Source organism: Neolamprologus brichardi, chromosome 20, assembly GCF_056152115.1.
Source record: "Neolamprologus brichardi isolate AB-2024 chromosome 20, ASM5615211v1, whole genome shotgun sequence".
NCBI lineage: Eukaryota > Metazoa > Chordata > Actinopteri > Cichliformes > Cichlidae > Neolamprologus > Neolamprologus brichardi.
In genome coordinates, this window is record NC_142123.1 from 34,969,072 (window position 1) to 34,992,791 (window position 23,720).

At 48.7% G+C, this 23,720-nt stretch overlaps 2 protein-coding genes across 3 annotated transcripts in view; one reads left to right on the forward strand and one right to left on the reverse strand.

Annotated features, from left to right (window-relative positions):
* The first annotated feature begins 118 nt into the window (after positions 1-118).
* adrm1 (ADRM1 26S proteasome ubiquitin receptor) lies at positions 119-5,856 on the forward strand. The gene is made up of 10 exons (XM_087834013.1): positions 119-203; positions 851-1,085; positions 1,848-1,964; positions 2,209-2,416; positions 2,768-2,846; positions 3,016-3,155; positions 4,296-4,427; positions 4,504-4,661; positions 4,752-4,854; positions 5,633-5,856. The coding sequence occupies exons 2-10, from the start codon at positions 876-878 to the stop codon at positions 5,716-5,718; spliced, it is 1,233 nt and encodes a 410-aa protein (XP_087690139.1). The 5' UTR covers positions 119-203; positions 851-875; the 3' UTR covers positions 5,719-5,856.
* A 42-nt stretch (positions 5,857-5,898) lies between these two features.
* lama5 (laminin, alpha 5) overlaps positions 5,899-23,720 on the reverse strand; it is a 69,032-nt gene continuing 51,210 nt past the window's right edge. For both annotated transcript variants that reach the window (XM_087834012.1, XM_087834011.1), the window contains exons 47-79: positions 23,278-23,418; positions 23,052-23,203; positions 22,857-22,967; positions 22,374-22,485; positions 22,115-22,288; positions 21,458-21,654; positions 21,255-21,374; positions 20,412-20,566; positions 20,211-20,340; positions 20,026-20,128; positions 19,831-19,944; positions 19,537-19,719; positions 18,528-18,670; positions 17,338-17,517; positions 17,039-17,178; positions 16,782-16,926; positions 16,445-16,578; positions 16,055-16,214; positions 14,974-15,108; positions 14,711-14,850; positions 13,644-13,776; positions 13,416-13,559; positions 13,139-13,269; positions 12,893-13,054; positions 12,636-12,762; positions 9,448-9,602; positions 9,093-9,276; positions 8,661-8,798; positions 8,383-8,542; positions 8,172-8,302; positions 7,173-7,266; positions 6,976-7,095; positions 5,899-6,748 (exon numbers count right to left, since the gene is read on the reverse strand). In XM_087834012.1, coding sequence (XP_087690138.1) covers positions 6,600-6,748; positions 6,976-7,095; positions 7,173-7,266; positions 8,172-8,302; positions 8,383-8,542; positions 8,661-8,798; positions 9,093-9,276; positions 9,448-9,602; positions 12,636-12,762; positions 12,893-13,054; positions 13,139-13,269; positions 13,416-13,559; positions 13,644-13,776; positions 14,711-14,850; positions 14,974-15,108; positions 16,055-16,214; positions 16,445-16,578; positions 16,782-16,926; positions 17,039-17,178; positions 17,338-17,517; positions 18,528-18,670; positions 19,537-19,719; positions 19,831-19,944; positions 20,026-20,128; positions 20,211-20,340; positions 20,412-20,566; positions 21,255-21,374; positions 21,458-21,654; positions 22,115-22,288; positions 22,374-22,485; positions 22,857-22,967; positions 23,052-23,203; positions 23,278-23,418 — 4,697 coding nt within the window. In that variant the 3' untranslated portion in view covers positions 5,899-6,599. The remainder of the gene's footprint in view (positions 6,749-6,975; positions 7,096-7,172; positions 7,267-8,171; positions 8,303-8,382; positions 8,543-8,660; positions 8,799-9,092; positions 9,277-9,447; positions 9,603-12,635; positions 12,763-12,892; positions 13,055-13,138; positions 13,270-13,415; positions 13,560-13,643; positions 13,777-14,710; positions 14,851-14,973; positions 15,109-16,054; positions 16,215-16,444; positions 16,579-16,781; positions 16,927-17,038; positions 17,179-17,337; positions 17,518-18,527; positions 18,671-19,536; positions 19,720-19,830; positions 19,945-20,025; positions 20,129-20,210; positions 20,341-20,411; positions 20,567-21,254; positions 21,375-21,457; positions 21,655-22,114; positions 22,289-22,373; positions 22,486-22,856; positions 22,968-23,051; positions 23,204-23,277; positions 23,419-23,720) is intronic.

The window sequence follows — 23,720 nt, forward strand, 5'->3', positions numbered from 1 at the left end:
TGTTTGGCAGCAAATGGCATTATTCTTATACTGTCATTATTTTAACACTATGGGAGCGCCCTCCACTGTCCGCCGGCTGGTCTGCATTCTGTTTCTGTACAGTGGGTTTAACCGGAAGTCTAGTCCCTCCGTAGATCATCTTTGACGTTGGCGTTGAGCGACGCGAAGAAGTAGAAAAACTTATTCTGCGGGCACAACTTCAGGTATTTGTTCTGGAGAGCTCAACAAAATTCACATTTCACAGAAAAGTTGCCGGAAAGCCATCAGATGCACAGCTGGCTCTTGTTTCTAAAGTCTGACTGACCGTAGTTAAGCGAAGGCAGTGAATATTACTGTGGTGTTCTGTTTAGCCTCGTCATGTGCTAACGTTAGCACGCCACAGCTAACGGCAGCTAGCAGGCTAACTTTTAGCTTTTCTGAAAAGTGTTTTTAAGACACAAATATAACAAAAAAATAATTAAGAGTCCTCATTAATCATCAGCACAGTGCTCCTCAGCCGCTATACGCGCAGACACGATGATTTACCAACAGAATATATGATCATAAAAACAGTAACACAGGACAAAGCAGAGCGACTCAAGCCAACGTTGATTTGTTTAATCAAAGGTATCGATACGTGATGAGAACTAATGTGGAAATGTAAGAGTGAAGAGTAATAATTAAAGATAACAGTTCAAGTTAAACTTGAGTTTTATTGAGTTTGTTGGTTATTATCATGTTTAAAGACATCGGAGACTTTATTTAGTGACACATAAACGTCAAACGCTTTAACGTGCTGACGTAAGATCTCTGAGTGATCTCACTGCAGCCTGTTCTTTGACCCTCTGCTCCTTCCTTTCTTTCCCATCAGGCTTTGTGAACAAAAACTTTCAAAGATGTCTTCAGGCGCTCTCTTCCCCAGCATGGTCAGCGGCTCCCGAGCAAGCTCCAGCAAGTACCTGGTGGAGTTTCGAGCAGGTAAAATGAACCTGAAGGGCAACACGGTGACCCCGGACAAACGGAAAGGGCTGGTCTACATCCAGCAGTCCGATGACTCTCTGATCCACTTCTGCTGGAAGGACCGGACCACGGGGAACGTAGATGATGTGAGTCACCCTGAACCAGTCGAGTGTTTGTGGTTCCTGATGTTCACAGGGTGGAGCTCAGAGAGGCCAGCGCACATCGGCGCTTCATTTCCTCATTTCTCTGTGCACCACTTCCATAAAGCAGAAATTCCTCCGTGAGGTCAGGTAAAGCTGACGGAGTCAGCACAGAAACTTCACCACTTCCTGGCCTCTACCCACATGAGCTGGTTTAACCTCCTAAGACCCGAACTCTTCCACGGCAGCATTTTTAATTTCTCTTTGATATTTGGGCTGATTGGGACCTGATGAATGTAAAAACAAAGAATTACCAGATATTTTTTTAACCTAATTTTTGTTTCTAAGACAAATGAGAGCCACATATGAGGATATTCATTTAAAATGTTGATAGAACAGTAGCAGCATAATGTCCTCATAAGTGGATATCAGGCCCTTGTAGAGCAAAATTGAGTATTTTGGTCTAAATAACCCAAAATGTGACGTCCACATATGTGGACAGCCTAGGAGGTTAAGGCACTGAGGTGTTCTTGAGTGGAACATACTCATCCTTCCACACCCACAGATTGATCTCACTGAGCGGAGCTCAAAGTCCTGAAAGAAATGATTTCAAATCCGATCAGTCACATGATTCTCGTTATTTCAGCGCCTTCACTCAGAGCTGCTGCCTCTGGTTCCCTCTCTCTGATTGGTTGGTATTTGATGATGTGTGAGAGCAGCCCCATGTCTCTCCTTTAAATGTCTCCTCCTGTTTGTTTCCTCTTACAGGACCTGATCATCTTCCCTGACGACTGTGAGTTTAAAAGGGTGACACAGTGCACCACCGGACGTGTCTACGTCCTGAAATTCAAGGCCGGGTCCAAGCGGCTCTTCTTCTGGATGCAGGTGAGCTCGTCTTCATCCCAGAGGGGAACGTCTTAGTTCATGTGATGTCAGTGTTAGAGCGCCTTCATCAGGCTGCATCTGATATTAAAAGAGCGTGTTTACTAAAGGCTGACACACACACACACACACACACACATATACATGAACAGCTCACAGCATTGCACCATTAAAAACACACACTTGCATGATTACAGCGAGCCACGAGAACCTGTAAGTAGCAATAACTCTGCTCTGATGCCATCAGGAGCCAAAGACTGACAAAGATGACGAGTACTGCAGGAAGGTCAACGAGTACCTGAACAACCCTCCCATCCCCGGAGCATCCGGCAGCGGCGGCGGTGGCCACGAGTTGTCAGCGCTGGGCGGAGAGGGCGGCCTGCAGAACCTGCTGGGAAACATGAGCCACAACCAGCTGATGCAGCTGATGGGACCCACGGGGCTCGGAGGTCTCGGTGAGCGCTCTGACCTACACACCTGCACGTAGTTCATGAACACCTGCTGCAGTCCCTGGAAGTTATTCTCTGCCTCTAAAGGTCAAGTTTGGTTTAAAGTTCTGCAGAAAAACTTCATCCTAATTTCGGCCATAACAGGAAATCCCACTCAACCCTCCGCCGCAGCCTTCCACACGCGGCGCCTCAATATGTAGTTAGGTTTGTCAGGGCTGCACGTCTGTATGAAAAAGAGTTTCCAGCGATGACGTAGGTGTACTGCTCTCAGAAGCACTGGTGAAGCCGTCTCAGGTGTGACGTGTAGCTGGGGGCGGGGCTATTCCAGGTTTTTGATCTGATGTCTTTTCTAAGCAGGCCTGGGAGCTCTAGCTGGACCGGGACTCGCCAACCTGCTGGGGGGCGGAGGACCTGTGACCAGCAGCTCCTCATCCAGGTGAGACAGACACGCACGCACACACACACATATACACTCCTCGTGCCTATGGTACGACAACTTTTCTCCGTGCCCCTGGTACACTGCGCAGAAACACTTTGCCCCCCCCACACACACACACACACACCTGCAGTCTTCCTCTTTGTTCACCTGTGCTGCTCTTCCTCAGTTCTCGAAGCCAATCAGCTGCAGTGACTCCTTCTCCAGGCGGAGCTCCCAGAATGAGCTCCTCCCAGGCGCCCGCTGCCCCCGCCGCTGTTCCCGTCACCTCGGCTCCCTCCTCCACCGCTGCCACGCCCTCCACACCAGGTACGGAAAGAGATGAAGGCTACATGCCGAGTTTCAAAGGAAACGGGAAGCAGTTCGTCACAGAGGGTTATGGGATGATGGCGGGGCTTGAGGCGGAGAAAAACAAAACGGGATAGCACTGAGGAGGGGGGGGCTTAATGACGAGAACAGGAAGCTGGTCAGACAGTAGAAAAAGGCACAACAGGAAGTGCCCAAGTTCCTAGTTAGCAGTGGGATGACTTTCAAAATAAAAGGCAGGTGGTGTTGCAAGTGGAAGATTTCAAATATACAGTGAAGCCCATAATTATTCCTGCTGGTGCCAAATTTTGACTTAGTGACTTTTATTCAACCACAGGTGTCAAAAGATAAGAGGATGTACAAGAGGCATCGTTGTGGGGAAAAATTCTCAGCTTTTATTTACATTTGAACAAAAGGTGTCGTGTCCAGAATTATTTATACTCTTCTCAATTATCAATAGAAAAGTCTTATTTGGCTGTTACAGCAATCAAACGCTGTAACTGCAGAGCAGCTTTTTGCACGTCTCCACAGGTATTTTTGCCCACTCATCTTTTGCAATGAGCACCAAATCCTTCAGTTTGCAGGGTCCTGTTGCCATCACCCTGATCTTTAGCTCCCTCCACTGATTCTCAGTTGGATTCAAGTCAGGACTCTGCAAAATGTTAGCATTGTTGTCTGCTAACCGTTTATTCAGCACTATTGTTGTGCTGAAATGTCCACTGGTGTCCAACTTTGGATTTTCCCAGAGGCTGTGACAGATTGTGAAGGTATGAATAATTCTGGACACTTTTTCTTCAAATGTAAAAAAAAAAAAGCTGAGAAATGTTTTTTTTCCACAGTGATTTTTTGGGAGACATCTGTGTTGTTGTCAGTCAAAAAATTCTTGCTGTTTGAATCAAAGTAACTCAAAATTTGCCCCCGGTATGAATAATTATGGGTTTGATTGTAGTTTTTTGCGAGAACATTTCGGACCAATCAGGTTCCTCCCTGACGATGACATCAGGGAGGAACCTGATTGGTCCTAAATGTTCTCGTCTTTGTTTACAGTAAATCACAGCAACTCGATTCATTTTTTCTGATGTCACCTGCATCTGATTGTTACCTGGAAACCCCCTGACTCCTCCCACCTTCTATCCTCTACAGCCCCGGCTCAGACTCCCGTGGCCCCGGCCTCCACTGGAAGCCCCGCCCCTCACCAGCCCATCCAGCTCAGCGATCTTCAGAGCATCCTGGCCACCATGAATGTGCCGGCAGCAGGGGCTCCGGGCTCAGCAGGTGAGTCGCATGACTGAGGTCACGTGTGCCTCTGAAAGCGAGCGCAGACACTCACAGCTCTGATCTCCTTCTGCAGTGGACCTGGCGAGCGTGTGCACCCCAGAGATGATGGCTCCTATTCTGAGCAACGCCGAGGTCCAGCAGAGGCTCCTCCCCTTTCTCCCCAGTGGGGAGAGTCTGCCGCAGAGCGCCGAGGAGATCCAGAACACCCTGAACTCTCCTCAGTTCCAGCAGGTACAACGTAACGTTGGCGACGCTCGGCGATGATGTAAACGCGTTGAGCGCCGCGCTCATCGTTCGCTTTTCTTCTCTCCTCCCCTCCAGTCCATGAGCATGTTCAGCAGTGCGTTGGCCTCCGGGCAGCTCGGCCCCCTCATGAGTCAGTTTGGACTGCCACCCGATGCCGTGGACGCAGCCAACCGTGGAGGTGAGTGAACCAAACGCACGCTGAACTTCCTGTTTGTGCTGCGTTTATCCTCACACACAGGACGTTCGCAGACAATGGGCGTCTGCATGTGGCGCTGTCACAGTGTCCTGACATGAGCGCCCCCTGCAGGTCAGTTAGCATTAACCAGCTGCTCTCTGGAGGACATCAGTCCATTTATGATTGAGTCCACGATCGCCTTTTACCTCACACACACATTCTCGTTTTGCTATCTTAGTGAGGACATCTCATTGGTATAATGCTTTCCTTAGCTGCTCCTAACCATCAAAGATGAATCCCTACCAATGTTGCCTCCAAGCTGAGCGCGTGAGCAATCGCGCACCGCTAACATGGTCTCCCCACACAGAAAAAAGCATCCAGCCTGAATTAGAAATAAAATAAATACATGTTTTTATTTTATTTCGCTGATTTTCTGTGCGCGGAGACGTGTCAGCAATGCGCGATTGCTCACGTGCTCAGCTTGGAGGGAACAGTGATCCCTAACCTAACTGTAACCCTGACATTAAAACCACATTTTGAGCCTCTACAATGTATCGTAGTATTTCATCTTCTGGTCCTCACAGAGCTGCCTAAACAGGCGCACACACACTCAGGAGAATGAAAAGCCTGAGACGCAGCAGCTCAGAGCAGAACCGTCTGATCTGGGATCAGTCTGCGACGTATTATTACAGTTTAATCTGTGACATTTCTCCCACAGCAACACTGAGTTACTGTGTCCAAGCTCTTGGATTCTTGGTTATTGATCTGTGTGTGTCAGCAGATGTGGAGGCGTTCGCTCGAGCCATGCAGGGCAGCAGAGAAGAGTCGAAGGAGAAGAAGGACGAGGAGGACATGAGTCTGGATTAGTCTCTGTGACATCATCTGTTTCATTTTTTTTTCACTTTTTCTTTTATCAAAGGTTTGACCCCTTCATGACCTTTTTTTTTCCTCTGAGGAGGGCGGGGCTTCGGGTGTATTCAGCTCTTTCTAATAAAAACGTAATGACTGAAACATGAGCTTCTTTTTATGAATGTAAAACACAAAGACTGTTGGTACGGGAAAACTTTATTTAAACATGTGACAGGGACGGGGGATCAAAGGAGTTACAAGGCTTCGTGTTTCAGATGGAATAAAAACGGCGCCTGCAGACCGGCGAGGACGTAACGTTCACATGTCAAACCTGAATATTCAAGTTTTACTATGTGAGGTCAAAGGTCACGAAATCAGACATTCCCCAGATTTGCAGGCTTTGTTTTTTGTCTACCTGAGGATGTTGCTCGTGTTCACAGACTGTATATCAAAGATGGACTGAGCGGGCGGAGACTCTGATTGGACAGAAGTCTACGAGCCTCTGCTGAGCTGATCTGAGTGCAGTGATTGAATCAAAGGATCACCGTTGAGGTTACCGACACCGAGTCGCAGAGGAAGCAGCTGCGTCCATCTTCCACGTACAGTCTGTGCTCACTGATCAGCGTTTGGAGTCGGCGTCTGCAGCAGACGCACGATTACACGACGGTTTGCTGGATGATTTAGAAGAAGCGTGCAAAGATGATCGAACTTGGCTTTACCGTGCCGCTCGATGACATCATCGTTCCGTCTCTGCAGCACCAAACGGGGAAAAATATAAAATACACATTTCTTAAAAAATAAATACTCGGATATTTTAAATTAGCTACAGTAATGTGACGCCCACCACCGGTGCTGATGTGTACTCAGGGAGTGTGAAGGTAAGATATGAGGGGGTGGGGTTAAACATGTGGGCAGCCGCGCGTTCCCACGGCGCCGTGCACAGCGAGCGGCTTTGACAGCGGCGCCGCTCTGTTGTTGATGCTCGCCCGGCGGACGCAGCCGTGGAAGGACACCAGCCCAGCGGGTAGACCGGGTACAGTGACGCCACCTGGTGGACAGAGAGAGGAGTGACGTGTTAATGAGGCGCTGCACTGACCACGTGTGCGACTGTATCCCTGTTATGCAGTAATGAGTAGTGTGACCAATCAATCGTTAGACGGGAGGCGACAGATTTGATGACGTCTGATTAAAATCTGATAAATGATCAAAGAAACTGGTCACACGGACAAAGTGGCGACACAGCACTGAGGTGGTCTGTGAACGCCGTGCACTCACCTGGCACGCCTCCGAGGTAGACCGCCTCCTTGGGCCCCGTGGAGCGGCCCTTTTTGGGACCGACGGCACGCTCGCTGGCTCCGTCCACGTGCAGCTGCAGGACGTTGTTCTTCTTCACCACTGCAGAGACATTTCAGCGTTAGAGCGGTACAACGACAGGGCGGTGCACGGGGCACGCGTCTGAGGACAAAACTCACCTGAGATGGCGTGCCAGCGGCCATCGCACAGCGGCTCTTCGGGAATGAACGATGCAGAGGTCTCTCCTTTCCCGCCATTCACCGAAACGGTCACCTGACACACACACGCAGTACTGATGAGCTCAAGTTTAGAGATTCACTCCGAGGAGGCCTCAGCGGTCCAAGCAGGAGGAAGGACCGCACGCCACAACCACCAGCCCCATTTCTAACCCAGTAAAGTCACGTGTGTCATTTCTGATGCATGACCCCCACAGGCTTCAAAGGCTTAAAACTTTCCTTTTTGCTAAAGCATATAGTTAGGGCTGGACCAGGTGACCCTGAATCCTCCCTTAGTTATGCTGCAATAGATGTAGGCTGCCGGGGGATTCCCATGATGCACTGAGTTTTTCCTTTCCAGTCACCTTTCTCACTCACTATGTGTTAACAGACCTCTCTGTATTGAATCATATCTGTTATTAACCTCTGTCTCTCTTCCACAGCATGTCTTTATCCTGTCTTCCTTCTCTCACCCCAACCGGTCGCAGCAGATGGCCCCGCCCCTCCCTGAGCCTGGTTCTGCCGGAGGTTTCTTCCTGTTAAAAGGGAGTTTTTCCTTCCCACTGTCGCCAAAGTGCTGCTCATAGGGGGTCATATGATTGTTGGGCTTTTCTCTGTATCTATTATTGTACGATCTACTGTACAATATAAAGCACCTTGAGGCAACTGTGGTTGTGATTTGGCGCTGTGTAAATAAAACTGAACTGATTTGAGTGGGAGTGGGGAACAGTAGGGCACTGCAAACTGAGGATACCTGCAGCTCTAAGCTGATGTTCAGGTCTTATTTAGAGGTCTGGCTGTTACACGCTGACTCCTTTATGTCGTCTTTTCAGAGGAAACTGAGTCATTTATTTAAGTTATGATATAAAAACATTCAGAAATAAAAATATTTGACATCACAAATTTAAAACCTGAAAAACAGCAAGTAGAGCACGTTCAGGAGAAACGCTGCCCGAGTCTCACCTTTCCTTGGATGAGAATTAAGCTCAGGTGGTGGTCAGACGATGTCCCAGCATGCAACAGCAGCCCAGAGTCCACGATGGGTCGAACTTCGAGCTGGATCTCCAGATCCCGACTCAGAGCCAAGGACTCATCTGCAGGGAGGGACAGAGGCGCCGCTCAGACATGACGACCCAATGTGGCCGACACGTGCACAGAAACTAACGGTACGTACCGATCATGATGTGTCCTCCCCGTCCAGAAAAGTAGGCTCCGGGCTGCAGAGGGGTCGCGAAGCAGGGCACTGTCCCCTGGCTTTGAGCGGGGTCTCCTGCAGGGGCTCCGTTCAGCATCAGATCCCGGATGCACCCCACAAACCCGGAAGAACCCGGAGCCTGAGGTTAAGAAAGAGCACAGAGCTTCAGTACCGAGCGTGAAGAAGAGCAGAAAGGCGCGACCTTCACTGCACAGAGGTTTCAGCCTGAGCGTGGAACCAGCAGGAGAAACGCTCACCGCCACAGAAGCAGGGACTCCTCCTGCGTATAAAGGTGCAGTGAGACGAGTCCGGTCTCGTCCAGATATCCTGTTGGACTGAACACTGATACCGTCCACAATCAGACTCATCTTCTGCCCTTCAAGCTTTATGAACACCTGCAGGGACACGGAGCGATCAGGTTACATGATTCAGGTAAACTCAGGTGGTCTGAGACACAAACACAGCTGGTAGCAGAAAACGTTAGCTCAACGCTAACATGCTAACCAAAACGTGGTTTTAGTGTCAGGGTTACAGTTAGGTTATGGTTAGGACTAGGCTGAGAGTTAGGCATTCATTTTTGATGGGTAAGCAGCTAGGGAAAGCATTATGTCAATGAGATGTCCTCACTAAGTTATGAAAACAAGCATGTGCGTTCGTGTGCATGTGTTTGTGTTTTTGTGCGTGCTCACCGTGTGCCACTGGTCGTCGTTGTACTTCCTGTAGCTGCGTAGGTTAAACTTTTTCCCAAACTGAAGCAGCAGGTGGCCGTTTGAGACTCTGAGCGTAATCGCGCCTCCTCCTCGCTGCCTGCTGGTGGCGCTCAGCACCAGCCCGTCAGATGAGTTGATCCTCAACAGCATGGAGATGTGAGGCCTGCAGACAGAGAAACACGAGCATCTGAGCTGTAGTTTGGTCCTTGAATACGAGGGGGCGGAGTCTGTTTAGCAGCTTGTGTCTGTGTAGGTTCTCAGTCATCCAGATGATGGCATGCAAGGAGCTTAGAAAGAAAGGGACTGGATCTCTTAAAGTTTCTTTCACACTCACGTGGAGCCGGACGAACTGGGCAGGATGTCGTATCTCTGGAAGCTGTGGGTGGAGCCACTGAAGTGCGTCGCTCCCCTCTCGTGGTGTGACAGCTCACCCTGACACGAGTCCCTAGTATTACGACTGCGAGATCCTGACGGCTTCTTCAGCTTCCCCTAAGAGAGAAAACGTCTTATTGTTGGTGCTGTGTGTACCTTCACTTGTTGCAGCGTGTGTACCTTCACTTGTTGCAGCGTGTGTACCTTCACTTGTTGCTGCGTGTGTACCTTCACTTGTTGCTGCGTGTGTACCTTCACTTGTTGCAGCGTGTGTACCTTCACTTGTTGCTGCGTGTGTACCTTCACTTGTTGCTGCGTGTGTACCTTCACTTGTTGCTGTGTATACCTTCACTTGTTGCTGTGTGTACCTTCACTTGTTGCTGCGTGTGTACCTTCACTTGTTGCTGCGTGTGTACCTTCACTTGTTGCAGCGTGTGTACCTTCACTTGTTGCTGTGTGTACCTTCACTTGTTGCTGTGTGTACCTTCACTTGTTGCTGTGTGTACCTTCACTTGTTGCTGCGTGTGTACCTTCACTTGTTGCAGCGTGTGTACCTTCACTTGTTGCTGTGTGTACCTTCACTTGTTGCTGTGTGTACCTTCACTTGTTGCTGTGTGTACCTTCACTTGTTGCTGTGTGTACCTTCACTTGTTGCAGCGTGTGTACCTTCACTTGTTGCTGTGTGTACCTTCACTTGTTGCAGCGTGTACCTTCACTTGTTGCTGCGTGTACCTTCACTTGTTGCTGCGTGTACCTTCACTTGTTGCAGCGTGTGTACCTTCACTTGTTGCAGCGTGTGTACCTTCACTTGTTGCAGCGTGTGTACCTTCACTTGTTGCAGCGTGTGTACCTTCACTTGTTGCTGTGTGTACCTTCACTTGTTGCTGTGTGTACCTTCACTTGTTGCTGCGTGTGTACCTTCACTTGTTGCTGTGTGTACCTTCACTTGTTGCTGTGTGTACCTTCACTTGTTGCTGTGTGTACCTTCACTTGTTGCTGTGTGTACCTTCACTTGTTGCTGCGTGTACCTTCACTTGTTGCTGCGTGTACCTTCACTTGTTGCAGCGTGTGTACCTTCACTTGTTGCTGTGTGTACCTTCACTTGTTGCTGCGTGTGTACCTTCACTTGTTGCTGTGTGTACCTTCACTTGTTGCTGTGTGTACCTTCACTTGTTGCAGCGTGTGTACCTTCACTTGTTGCTGTGTGTACCTTCACTTGTTGCTGTGTGTACCTTCACTTGTTGCAGCGTGTGTACCTTCACTTGTTGCAGCGTGTGTACCTTCACTTGTTGCTGCGTGTACCTTCACTTGTTGCAGCGTGTGTACCTTCACTTGTTGCAGCGTGTGTACCTTCACTTGTTGCAGCGTGTGTACCTTCACTTGTTGCTGCGTGTGTACCTTCACTTGTTGCAGCGTGTGTACCTTCACTTGTTGCAGCGTGTGTACCTTCACTTGTTGCAGCGTGTGTACCTTCACTTGTTGCTGTGTGTGTACCTTCACTAGTTGCTGTGTGTACCTTCACTAGTTGCTGCGTGTGTACCTTCACTTGTTGCAGCGTGTGTACCTTCACTTGTTGCAGCGTGTGTACCTTCACTTGTTGCTGTGTGTGTACCTTCACTAGTTGCTGCGTGTGTACCTTCACTTGTTGCAGCGTGTGTACCTTCACTTGTTGCAGCGTGTGTACCTTCACTTGTTGCTGCGTGTGTACCTTCACTTGTTGCTGTGTGTACCTTCACTTGTTGCAGCGTGTGTACCTTCACTTGTTGCAGCGTGTGTACCTTCACTTGTTGCTGTGTGTACTTTCACTTGTTGCAGCGTGTGTACCTTCACTTGTTGCTGTGTGTACCTTCACTTGTTGCTGCGTGTGTACCTTCACTTGTTGCTGTGTGTACCTTCACTTGTTGCTGCGTGTGTACCTTCACTAGTTGCTGTGTGTACCTTCACTAGTTGCTGTGTGTACCTTCACTAGTTGCTGTGTGTACCTTCACTTGTTGCTGTGTGTACCTTCACTTGTTGCTGTGTGTACCTTCACTTGTTGCTGTGTGTACCTTCACTTGTTGCTGTGTGTACCTTCACTTGTTGCTGCGTGTGTACCTTCACTAGTTGCTGTGTGTACCTTCACTAGTTGCTGTGTGTACCTTCACTAGTTGCTGTGTGTACCTTCACTTGTTGCTGTGTGTACTTTCACTTGTTGCAGCGTGTACCTTCACTTGTTGCTGTGTGTACCTTCACTTGTTGCTGCGTGTGTACCTTCACTAGTTGCTGTGTGTACCTTCACTAGTTGCTGTGTGTACCTTCACTAGTTGCTGTGTGTACCTTCACTTGTTGCTGTGTGTACTTTCACTTGTTGCAGCGTGTGTACCTTCACTTGTTGCTGTGTGTACCTTCACTTGTTGCTGCGTGTGTACCTTCACTTGTTGCTGTGTGTACCTTCACTTGTTGCTGCGTGTGTACCTTCACTAGTTGCTGTGTGTACCTTCACTTGTTGCTGTGTGTACCTTCACTAGTTGCTGTGTGTACCTTCACTAGTTGCTGTGTGTACCTTCACTTGTTGCTGTGTGTACTTTCACTTGTTGCAGCGTGTGTACCTTCACTTGTTGCTGTGTGTACCTTCACTTGTTGCTGCGTGTGTACCTTCACTTGTTGCTGTGTGTACCTTCACTTGTTGCTGCGTGTGTACCTTCACTAGTTGCTGTGTGTACCTTCACTTGTTGCTGTGTGTACCTTCACTAGTTGCTGTGTGTACCTTCACTTGTTGCTGTGTGTACCTTCACTTGTTGCTGTGTGTACCTTCACTAGTTGCTGTGTGTACCTTCACTTGTTGCTGTGTGTACCTTCACTAGTTGCTGTGTGTACCTTCACTTGTTGCTGTGTGTACCTTCACTTGTTGCTGTGTGTACCTTCACTTGTTGCTGCGTGTACCTTCACTAGTTGCTGTGTGTACCTTCACTTGTTGCTGTGTGTACCTTCACTTGTTGCTGTGTGTACCTTCACTAGTTGCTGTGTGTACCTTCACTTGTTGCAGCGTGTGTACCTTCACTAGTTGCTGCGTGTGTACCTTCACTTGTTGCAGCGTGTGTACCTTCACTTGTTGCAGCGTGTGTACCTTCACTTGTTGCTGTGTGTACCTTCACTTGTTGCTGTGTGTACCTTGCGCTTGTTGCTGTGTTTTGGTTGAGCAGCAATGATCTGCTGAGGCTGTTTAGCAGCAGGACACTTCATAGAAACATCTACATTGTCAGTGGCTTTCAGCAAGTTCAAAACCGCCTGCGTTTTCCTGCAGATGGCAAACAAACACATTACAATCCAAGCTGAACTCCCACAACAGCTTTAATCGTTTCAGTCATTTCACACAGGCTGATGAGTCAATCTATGAAGGCGGCTCATGAAAGTCATTTTTAACTAACCTGTTGATGAAAACATTAGTAATGCATCCGATCAGGTTGTTCGGGCCTTCGGGCATTCCTCCCAGGAAGGTGTTTCCCATCGTGGACAAGACAGTTTTCATTGTTGGGTTCACTGTGGTCTGAGTCGATGTCTCCAGCACGTCATCCACGTACAGACGTATCCTGAGAAACGAGCAGAGAGGTCAAACGACACTCGGAACGCTGCTTCCTGTGGATGCGAGGAAAATGTAACCGCTGCCATCCTACCCCTTCACATTGTTGTATATGGTGACATAATGACTGATGTCATCGTTGTACGTCTTCTGCGTTTTAATCGCCTTGTTGCCAGCTTGCACCACGACGTGGCCTTTCTGCAAAAACACCTGACAGACGTCCTCCTGTGGCCACAGCAAATCACAAGAGTTTGAAACAAGGAAGAAGCCAGCACATCATAGATCCAACAGATCAGGACAGAAGAAGAATACGGGAAACAGACAGCTGAGAGGCAACGTTCAACAGGAAGTGGTTGAGGGTTTCCTCTGACCTGGTTTTTGTGGAAGAACATGAGTCCATCGGTCTTCTCAGTTCTGAAGCCAAGGCCGGCAAAGAAGTTGTTCATGATACTAGAAGCATCCGTCACATTAAAGTTCAGGTAGCCCTGACCTGGGAAATAACCCTCACGAGCCAACTGCACACACACACACACACAACATGAAAAACCTGCATTCACTCCTTTTTGTTACACGCTGATGGGTTCAGTGTGTCCTCCTACCAGCAGGTTGTCATGGCAGCCAAAGCTGACCCCATAGGTCTCCACCTTCTTCAGGCTGATATACTGTGTTCTTTCCTTCAGGTTCCTGATACAGGCCTTCACAGAGCCCGTCTTAGGAAACTTGTCCTTTAACCTGAGGGGAGACAAACACGATGAACTCAGTGTTAGTGACCCAGAGCACATCCCTGATAATAACTTTGAATTTTAATCCAATTAGAAACTAGAAGTTCACAACATCTTAAATTAAACTTCCTACAGGTTTGTGTCCACTAGTTAAAATACTACTTTTACCAGCTAGCTGCTAACCTAAATCTGCTGTCTGATGCTGACCGAGTAACTATCAGCATCTTTAAGCTTAAAATCTCTGTAGCTGCCTGGACAGTACTCAGTGAGACCAGCAAACCCAGAAGACTTCAAATTAAATCAAAAGAAAAGTCCCAAGACATTACAAAGGGCAGTAATAATAGGACTCGTGCAAATCTGGAAAATGAGCTAAACAAAGGCACAGTTTGAAAGTTCACAGGCCTCCTGTCGACATAAACATGCATTAAAACATATGAGGCAGCCCCAAAGCACAAGACTTAGTGGCGAGGTAACGAGATGAATTATTAGAGCTACTCTCAGCTGCTTCCTTGGAACAAAGCTCGCTGCAGCAAGTAGCTGCTTGTTGGGTTTACTGTCAAATGGGACAGCGAATGTTCAATAGAGTAAATAGTAAATAAGTGGAATAAGTAAGTGTCTCACACATCCTTTTTCATGTTTAATTAAAATTAATAGTTTATTGTTTTCCATTTGTTTTAATTCAAAAGCCTTTATTACATTTTTCATATTGTATATTTCACTTATAATTAGTTAAAAAAGAGGAGTCAGATTTGCCCATCCTCCGCTCCAATCTCCAATCATTGACATGACAACAATTCTAGGGGGCAACATACAAATGTCAGTAGGGCCTGTGCCACCCCAGATGCCCCCTTTAGCCCTGCCCCTGTGCCTCTTTTCCTTCATGCCGTTCCAGACTCGCTAACGTTAGCTTAGAAATGGAGCAATAAGAAACTTAGTGCACGTACAGCTCAGGCATCTTGTCCTTTGGCACTCCACCCAGGTAACAGCTGTTGTCAAATTGAGGCATGCCTTTTATGGTAGTCTTGATGGTTTCTTTTTGGTTGTTCCTCACCATAAGTAGTTCACGCCAGACGATGAGATCCAGCTATATGGGAAAAAATGCAGCACATCACAAACAAGTACACAATACTGACCACTAAAAGGAGCAATCAGAGTGATCGGCATGCTTTGAAAGTAGGAACATGAAAAACCACGCAGAGGGACTCACACTGTTGGACTCGCCGTTGCTCATCTGCAAGAGTTCAGGCGGAGCCACGGGCTCGACGTCCACCAGAGAACCGTTAATATTATAGAAGAGCCTGACCTGGCCACGAAGCACCGCCACACACACAAACTGATTTTTCTGCACAGCAGACAGAAAAGAAATCCAGTTACACAGGAAAATATACAGATATGTGTGTAATAAGTACAGTGGGAACCAGAGCCGGACATTTGATGGCCATGACCCCGGTCCAGGAGGTCGACCCTTCCACTAACGGGAAGGTTGGCTGCTATGGTGCAGCTATCAGAGCCTGAATGTTAAAGTGCTGCTGCGCATGAGGCTTGTTCAGAGCTAATGAAGTACAAATACTTCTTTACTGTATTTGAGTAAAGAAGTTGAGTCAGTGTATTTTTATACACAAGTATCTGTACTTCAGTAGAAGGACAGGACATCTGCACTTTTGCAGCTCGGGCCTGTTGTATAAAGCGCTCTGAGAGTAGAAAAGCTCATTCTTCCAGTTACCCTGTATAAAAAGTAACTCAAGCTTCTTCTGACGGCTCCGTATTTGCACGAGTGTCACCACGACAGAGAATAACAGAAGTGATGATGAAGAAGTGCAAAACCTGCAAATGTGAATCCAATATGTCAGGTTATTAGAAGATAACCTAGAACACGAGTGTGGAAATGAGGCAGCTTTGTGTGCTGCACGCACCGACTGGACTCCGCCCATGTGGGCGTAGTAAGGTCACCTGATTACTCTGTGAACTCTCTTTATGCTGTGCATGTGATCTGTTTGTTTGGTGTATGTAAATATGTACTGTTCTCTTTAGTTCTTACAGGAGGAACACTGTCATGTCATTGTAGGTGCAATGACGATAAACCCATTCTATTCTATTCTATTCTATTCTATTCTATTCTAAGGCCTTCAGCATTTTTGCTATGAACTGTCAGGGATTGTGTGTAAAGGGCACCCACTGCTGTGAATAAGGAAGTGCAACTAGCATCTTCTTTCATTATAATAGGGGCGGGGCTTACAAGGACAGGTGAGCAGCCCTCTGAGGGTCTGTGAGCGTATAAGCAGTGTTACCTCATTCTGCATCATCAGCAGGATCCCGTTCTGCGACAGCAGCTTGATTTCCTGTTGCACGACGTAACCTCTATCTGACTGAGAAAAATTAAACTTTGCATAGCCGGTGCCATCAAAGTACGCTCCATCACTGACCCAGGGCTCAGAGGTGGCTCTCATCCTGTTTGTTAAACACACACACACATATTTAAGAGACAAAGTTAGGAGTTGAAACACACCAGAGTATCTCAGAAAATAAGAAAATGATGAAAACTTTATTTTTTTTAAAGTCATCATTTAATAAGTGATGAACGTTCCTCCACTCGTCTGTGAGCGTCAGTGTTCAGCTATAAGAACACAAACGTTTGCATTTACACAACGACACTGAAATGAGATGCACAGCAGACAGACCTGGCACACGGTATGTCCACCGTGGTGTTGAGATTGAAGACGTCCACAAAGTTGTAGAGACTGATCACCTCCTCGTTCAGATAGTCCAGCTCAATGCAGCCCTTAAAGTTGGGCAGCGCGAGCACTTCAGGTGGCTAAAGACAAAAAGAGAAAGTGGAAACTCTTCATTATTCCTGTGGTCAAGGCACTAATGTGTAAACATCAACGAGCCTGCGTACCATCACAGGCGTTCTCAGTTATTCTCACTCTGGCTCCAGTTTTATTGTACTGACTAAAATAAGCGTAACATGGGGAAACGCTCTGTAACTGGTGGGTTTACAGCTCTTCCAGTACGTACTGTGAAAGTATTCGGATATCCTCCCACATAGAAGACGGTGTCATTGGCCGAGAGTTTGAGGAGCCCCTGATCTCCTTCAGCCTTGTTAGAGTGTTTGGTGGTTGTGGTGTCCATAGATACGGACATCAGACCGTGCTGCAGGATCCTACGCGCACCAACACGGGGAGCAGATCAATGCTACAACTCCTGCACACAGCTAGCATAAGCATTCACGTTTAATCGAATGACACCGTGTTGTGTTACATCGTGCGCTTCACCTCTCCAGCAAGACGGTGCTGAATCTTCCTTTGGACTGGATGTCGTTTGTCATCATCACATCTGCAGTTCCTCCTCCAACGTTGAAGTACCAGTGCAGCTGTTTCCCCACCAACGCCATGCCCAGGAACTCCTGACTCGGCTGAAAACCCCAAACACAGATTTAAAATACACGACACCTCCGATGTTCACATGAGTCTAAATGACCAAGTTAAGTCCTAAATTTATCCCAGTTAACAAAGACACACCCCGACGAGGACTGACAGACTTGACGAGCGACATGACGTCCAATCACACTTACGTTCTTGTTGCCGAGGTAAAACACAAACTGACTGTTGGAAGCATCCTGTCGCCGCGTCCGCACTGCGTCCGGCAGCTTGATGTGGAGCTTCATGGAGGTGTAAGCAGCCAGGTCAGCCAGGTTAGGCGGCGTACGCACCTGAACGCCTGATTTCCCATTAAACTTCATGGACACGCTCACCTGGATGGGGAAGGAGGAAAAGAACTCGTAATGGACGTCAGGAGGCTCAGACAGGTCCGCTCCCCTCTCAGTATAAATGGAATCCGTCTCCACCTTCAGGTTTCTGGGAACCCACATCTCCACTGATCTCACCTGGACCCACAACACCATCGCCCTGGTAACGAAGGTCGAGCAGCGGCTGCACTTCCTCCGTGTCCTGCTGCTGGCCCTCTCCCACTCCTCAGTCTCCCACACCTCCAGACTCACTGACAGCTTCCTCCCCCACAGCCAATCAGACTGTTAACAAACACTGGCCCCGCCCCCACACCCCACCCCTACACACCGACCTCACCAATCTGAGCCATGGTCTGAGTAACCCTTATCCCTCAGCCCACTCACACTCGGTCCTTTCCACTGCCTCCGATCACTTTGCAAGTATTTTGTTCTCCAATATGTCTGTGTATGATTTTGTGTATATTTCTCTGTGTCTATGATTTATATTTTATTAGGACCCAGAATTTAGCTGTACATGTACAATGACGAGAAAAGACTATTAGAATGACATAATTTCCATAGGGATTAATAAAGTAATCTGATTGTGATAAGAACCTCTGATGGAAGCACCAAGCACTGACCTCCAGGACTGAAAAATCAAATCAAAACCTGCAGTTCCTCTGACGTCCAGCAGAGGCAGCAGTGAGTCAGTGCCATGTTAAAATTTTAAATTCGAAATAAACATGTTTACAGCCTCATACACAAACTGTTTGGCCTCTATAGACAGGTGGGTGCTGACACAGGTGGCTGTAGCTGCTAGCTGTCGGCTAGGCTAAACTGGACCTCTGGACCGTGTTTGTGCCGTTGGAGTCTTTCGGAGCATGTTTAATGACATCATGTGACCAATAACACGGCTGCTGTGAGGTCACTGCACTAACACAGCGCCCAACTCAGCACTATGAGCAAGCTAGCAATAGCATCCAAATATGGCCACATTTTTGGTTCTGTCCATCTTTTTATACAGTCTGTGGGTGTACCTTGTTGGCAGCATTGCGCGCCTGCTCTATGAGCTGTCGGATGCGGTTGATGTTCTCGGAGATGTTTGGCATCTGAACAGAGTAATTCTGCAGGTCGCCCAGCCTCTTCAAGAGTTCAGGAATAGCTTCACCCAGCCTGTGCACTGCAGACAGACAGACAGACATTTACAGCTCATGTCTCACCAGCGCCCCCTACAGTGAGTGTTCAGGTAACATCCAGGCCTTTTTACCTGGTTGGAACACCTTTCAAAGGCAAACAAAATTAATGTCTGACACTCTTACAATCTGAGATGTGCAGCTCAAACAGAACCCCAGAATAACCTTTGGAGGGCTCAGCGACCTGATGAATGATTAGAGTCGAGTTTCATTTCTGGTTCCTGAATATTAGATGTCTGTCATTAGTCGCAGTTTTCAGTTTGACATGCTTTTATTTTGGTGGAGCTCATAAATAACCCCCAAACAGTTGTGGCAGGTGGCACCTTTGAACTGTTCCTGTAATTTGGTGTTATATACATAAAATCAAATTAAATAATTCATCATTTCTTTCAAACTGCTCATTTCTCCCTAAAGTCCTGAAATTCAAAGACATTCAGGTGAGTCGTGCTCTGGACAGTTCAGACGTTTGTGGAATTTGTCCGTCTTATTATTTTATATAATGTTAGTTCTTCGTTTGATTGTTTGAGTATGTTGGGTCTTCGTTGGTTCAGTCTTGAATTTTTCTTAGCTTTTCATATGCTCAAACATTATCTCTGTGTTTGGTTGCTTCCTGTTTTATTTTGAAAGACTCATGCTTTGTATTTGGATCTACTTCCTTTTGCCATTTGTATTTACTGTCTCTGGCTCGCTCCAGCTGTTTGGAATCTCTGTGATCAGTCGGATTTTGGATCGATTGTTTTGATTTATCAGGATTTAATCTCACTTTGACCTCAGTTTCTGCGTCTGCCTGTGCTCGGGTCTGAAATCTTTCGACCATCCCCACAGCGCATGGCAGCAAGCGTTTATCACTCACCGGTGTTGTTGGCGTCCATCAGGGCGGTGTTGATGTCCTCGCTCGTGGCGTTGGCGTCTCCGTAAGTGCGCTGCCATTCGTCCAGCTTCTCTTTGATAGGACGCAGGGTGTCGTTGATGCCGGTGGCCGTCCTGTTTGCCTTAGCCGCTGTTTGCTTGGCTTCGTTGATCTGTGCACTGATGTCTGAGCAGCACAGACGAAGAAGACGACAGGAAGCCGTGAGCGGTGAGGAGTCACGTGGGAAACCTTAAATACCCAAATCGTGTAAGCGCAACGTGTTTTAAACGGTCGTACTTTTGGTGGCGTTGAGGTTGCTCCGGAGCGCCTCCAGGTCCTCGGTCAGTTGAACCTGTTTGGTGGTGGCGTCCTGGAGCCGGCGCTGAGCATCTTCCAGTCGCGGCCTCAGAGCTGCAGCAGAAAAACGAAGGTGATGCAAACGGAAGATGAAAGGGTTCCTTTATGAATCTCTGCAATCCAAACTGGGCTTACTGGTGTTCAGGTCATCATTCAGCTGCTCCACTTCATCCTTCAGATCCATGCTGTGGTTCTTCAGAGACTCCGCCTTCTGACCGAGGTTCTGGCCCTTCACGCTCTGAAAACAAGAACAACACACTTTCAGTTTCGGTTTTTAAAGTCACCTCAAAGGACAAACTTGTGATTTTGGGTGTTTTTACCTCTAATGTGCTGTTGGCAGCCTCGCTGGCCATCTTGGCGGCCTCCTCGGCCTCCTCGATGCTGACGACGATCTTGTTGTACGCCTGCGTTACGTCTATGAATCCGTCCTTCTTTGTTTCTGCGATCAAACTGCAGACAGACGCACACAGCTCGTCGTGTTTGGTTTCATGAAGCACAAGAACTAAACGTCGTACACCTACCTGGACAGGTTCATGGCCAGGGCGCCGAGGAGCTCAGCGTGCTTCTCCGCCTTCTCCACCAGCGGGATTTTAGAGTTAGTCTGAGACAAATTCTGAACCTTTTGGGCCAGCAGCATCCGAGCGCCATCCAACTGAGCTGCCAGGTGCTCGTACTCCTGAGGGAGAGAAAGAGCTGAAGGGGACGTAGCCTGGTCAAGGGGAGGTAAAGACCTAAACTTTTTGTTTTTCGATCTTCAACAAGAACTCTGATTCTGAGCCTGCCAGAACAACGAAACAGTCCGAGCTCCAGCCTCGGATCTGTGAGCTGTAACCAGCCATGGTTCACCATTAGCAGGTGTTAGCACTGTTAGCACTGTTAGCAGGTGTTAGCACTGTTAGCAGGTGTTAGCACTGTCAGCAGATGTTAGCACTGTTAGCAGGTGTTAGCAGGTTTTGGCACTGTTAGCAGGTGTTAGCACTGTTAGCAGGTGTTAGCACTGTTAGCAGATGTTAGCACTGTTAGCAGATGTTAGCAGGTGTTAGCACTCTTAGCAGGTTTTAGCACTATTAGCAGGTGTTAGCACTGTTAGCAGGTGTTAGCACTGTTAGCAGGTGTTAGCACTGTTAGCAGGTGTAAGCACTGTTAGCACTTTTAGCAGGTGTTAGCACTGTTAGCAGGTTTTAGCACTGTTAGCAGGTGTTAGCAGGTGTTAGCACTGTTAGCACTGTTAGTAGTTAGAAAGTAGATTCCAGCAGACTGAGAACACTTTGAGGGCTGAATCACGGCTGTGCTGAAGATGAAGCGGCCCCTGTAAATCTGTGACGCATGCACACACAGACAAGTTTAATGTGTGACATTCAAACCTCTTTGGAGTTCTGCACCATGGACCACACGTCGTTGTTGACTTGATGAAGGTGATCTGCAGACACGTTCAGCTGTTTTCTCACCTCGGTCGACTTCATCTGCAGGTCCACCACCCTCCTCTGACAGACAGACAGACAGACAGCGGTTAGTCATCACTTGGTGTTCTCCACGTTCTCCATGTTCCTTCCTCTGCTGCTCTTACGTTGTGGTCGTCCAGGCTTTTCTCGTTGGCGTTGTTGATCTCGGCAGCTCTCGCCGTGTTGTTCACAGCCTCATTCAGGGCGTCTCGGAGGTCCATCGTGTCAGCGTGGAGGCGGGAGAGACGGTCACTGATGGATCGAGTTAGGTTGTCGTTTTCCTCCTGACGGTCCACCAGCTGCCTGCTGACCCGATCCAACACTACGAGAACACGAGACACAGACGGGCGTCCTGTCAGCTCAAACACAAACCTGCTCATTAGCCTTTAAACGCTGAAGTGACATCAGCAGCGAGTCAGAGACATTTAATAAAACCATCAAACATCCAGATGTTACAGCAGATACTTCATCCCTCGTTCTCGGACAGGTGTGAGCTGGTTCACAGGTCCCACGAGCTGCTGGAAGTTTAACTCGTCTGTGACCCTGATCTGATGTTCATGTCTTCTCAGAGCGCGTCTGGTTCCTCCTGACACTGTCGAGTGCTTCATCCCGTTCTGGGAGTTCTGCTTCATCAGAGTTTGGGTCAGTTCGGTCCTGGTCCTGGTTCTGTATCAGTTCTCTTGTTTATTTCCTGTTTTACTTTGAAGGTCGTCTCTCGTCAGATCGGTCTGTGGGTTAGACTGAGCGTGCTCATCACGGCTCATTAAAACGAATAAACTTACGTTTCTCAGCCTCTGCCTTCTCTTTGTCGGCCATCTTCATCTGACCCGTGCAGCTCCTGTGCCTCATCTCCCTCAGCATGGCCTGCACCTCCCTCATCTTCCTCTCCCTCTCCTCGCCATCCTCCTCTGCCTCCGTCTCGTTTAGCGAAGAACTGTTCGACCTCAGCAGAAGTTCTGCGGACACACAAGCACATGGGTCCAAGCATCGCTCTGCCTCCGGTCAGGTCTTCAGATTTGAAACTCGGTTCTCGCGCCGTACCGTTTATATTGGCGCTCATGTTCCTGAGGAGGGACAACACATCCTCGGCCCGCCGGTACGTTCTGTTTGTGCCACTGTGCAGCTCGCCGACCCGGCTGGTCATCGCCGACGTCTGGAAAAAAAGACAGCTCAGATTTTATGTGTGTTAATGACGCACGTGTGATACAAACCTGTGTGTTCTTCTTCCTGCTGCCTGTAAAACGCCGACAGACAGTTTGAACAAACAGAAATCGAACTGGCGTCGAGGAATCGTCGCCGTGAGTCTGGGATGTTAGCGTTAGCCTACGGCCCGGTGACAGGTCTGCATCATGAAGCCGGATTTTTCCGATCACCCGTGAATGCAGCAGACCCCGCCCTCCTCGCCGGCCTGGCTCAGGATTAAAGCTCAGAGGAGAGCGGGCCTTTACAGGAGGCGCTCCCAAAGTGTGGATCTGGACCATCGGAACAATCGTGTGTGTGTGTGTGTGTGCGCTCGCTCCTCACTTTGTTCTGCAGCTCCTCGATGTCCTCACTGATGGTGCTGATTTCCGCCTCCAGCATGTCGGTGCGACTCAGGCTGTCTTGCAGTGTGTTGTTGTAGTCCTCAATGGCCCGCTGAATCATGGGAAAGTGAGTTTGATTAGTGCCCCTGCAGCACGGCGCTCGCAGCCTCAGGTGTGTGCTTGTGCGTGAACTCACAGCGGCGTCCTCCATGGACTTGTCGAGGCTCTGCAGCTGAGCCCAGGCCACGGAGCTGGCGTTCAGGCTCCTCAGCCGAGCCGACGCCGACAGGAAGTCGTCGTCGAGCTTCTCCAGATCCTCCAGCAGCACGACGACGCAGCTGTCGCACACTGAGAGAAAAACACACGCCGAGCTTCACGTGATTGTAAACGCTGCAAAGAGCCTCTGAGAGTGTGAGACTCACGCTCGCAGTGGACGCCGTGCCGGTCCTCCGTCGGGACGCTGTACCTCTGCAAACAGCCGTCACACTGTCGGCCCGTCATCCCGTCGGGACAGCGACACTCTCCTGTGCGCGGGTCGCAGTGTCCTCCTCTGCAGTCGCACTCTGCAGGTGAGGGAGGGGCTTCAGGTTAAACACACCAACATGCAGCGCAGTGACCGATCAGCCCGCTGCAGCTGCCTCACACTGACCTCTCTGTGCCGTCAGAGCCTTTAATGACATCATCTGACCAATAACATGGCGGCTGTGCGCGGTGTTAGCAGGTATCTGTGTGTCACGAGTAGATGTTCCTGCGCTAATCTACCTGAGCTTCCTAACAGTCACGTGCACAGGGAGGCTTCAGAGAGCAGCTCGGGGTCAGTATCACGCACAAGGACATTTGGCAACCAGCCTGGAGCAGGCGGGGA

Coding starts and splice junctions, on each gene's coding strand:
- adrm1 (XM_087834013.1), top strand. CDS start 876: ATGTCTTCAGGCGCTCTCTTCCCCAGCATGGTCAGCGGCTCCCGAGCA. Junction 2,417..2,767: donor CACGGGGCTCGGAGGTCTCG/GTGAGCGCTCTG, acceptor TTTTCTAAGCAG/GCCTGGGAGCTCTAGCTGGA. Junction 2,847..3,015: donor ACCAGCAGCTCCTCATCCAG/GTGAGACAGACA, acceptor GCTCTTCCTCAG/TTCTCGAAGCCAATCAGCTG.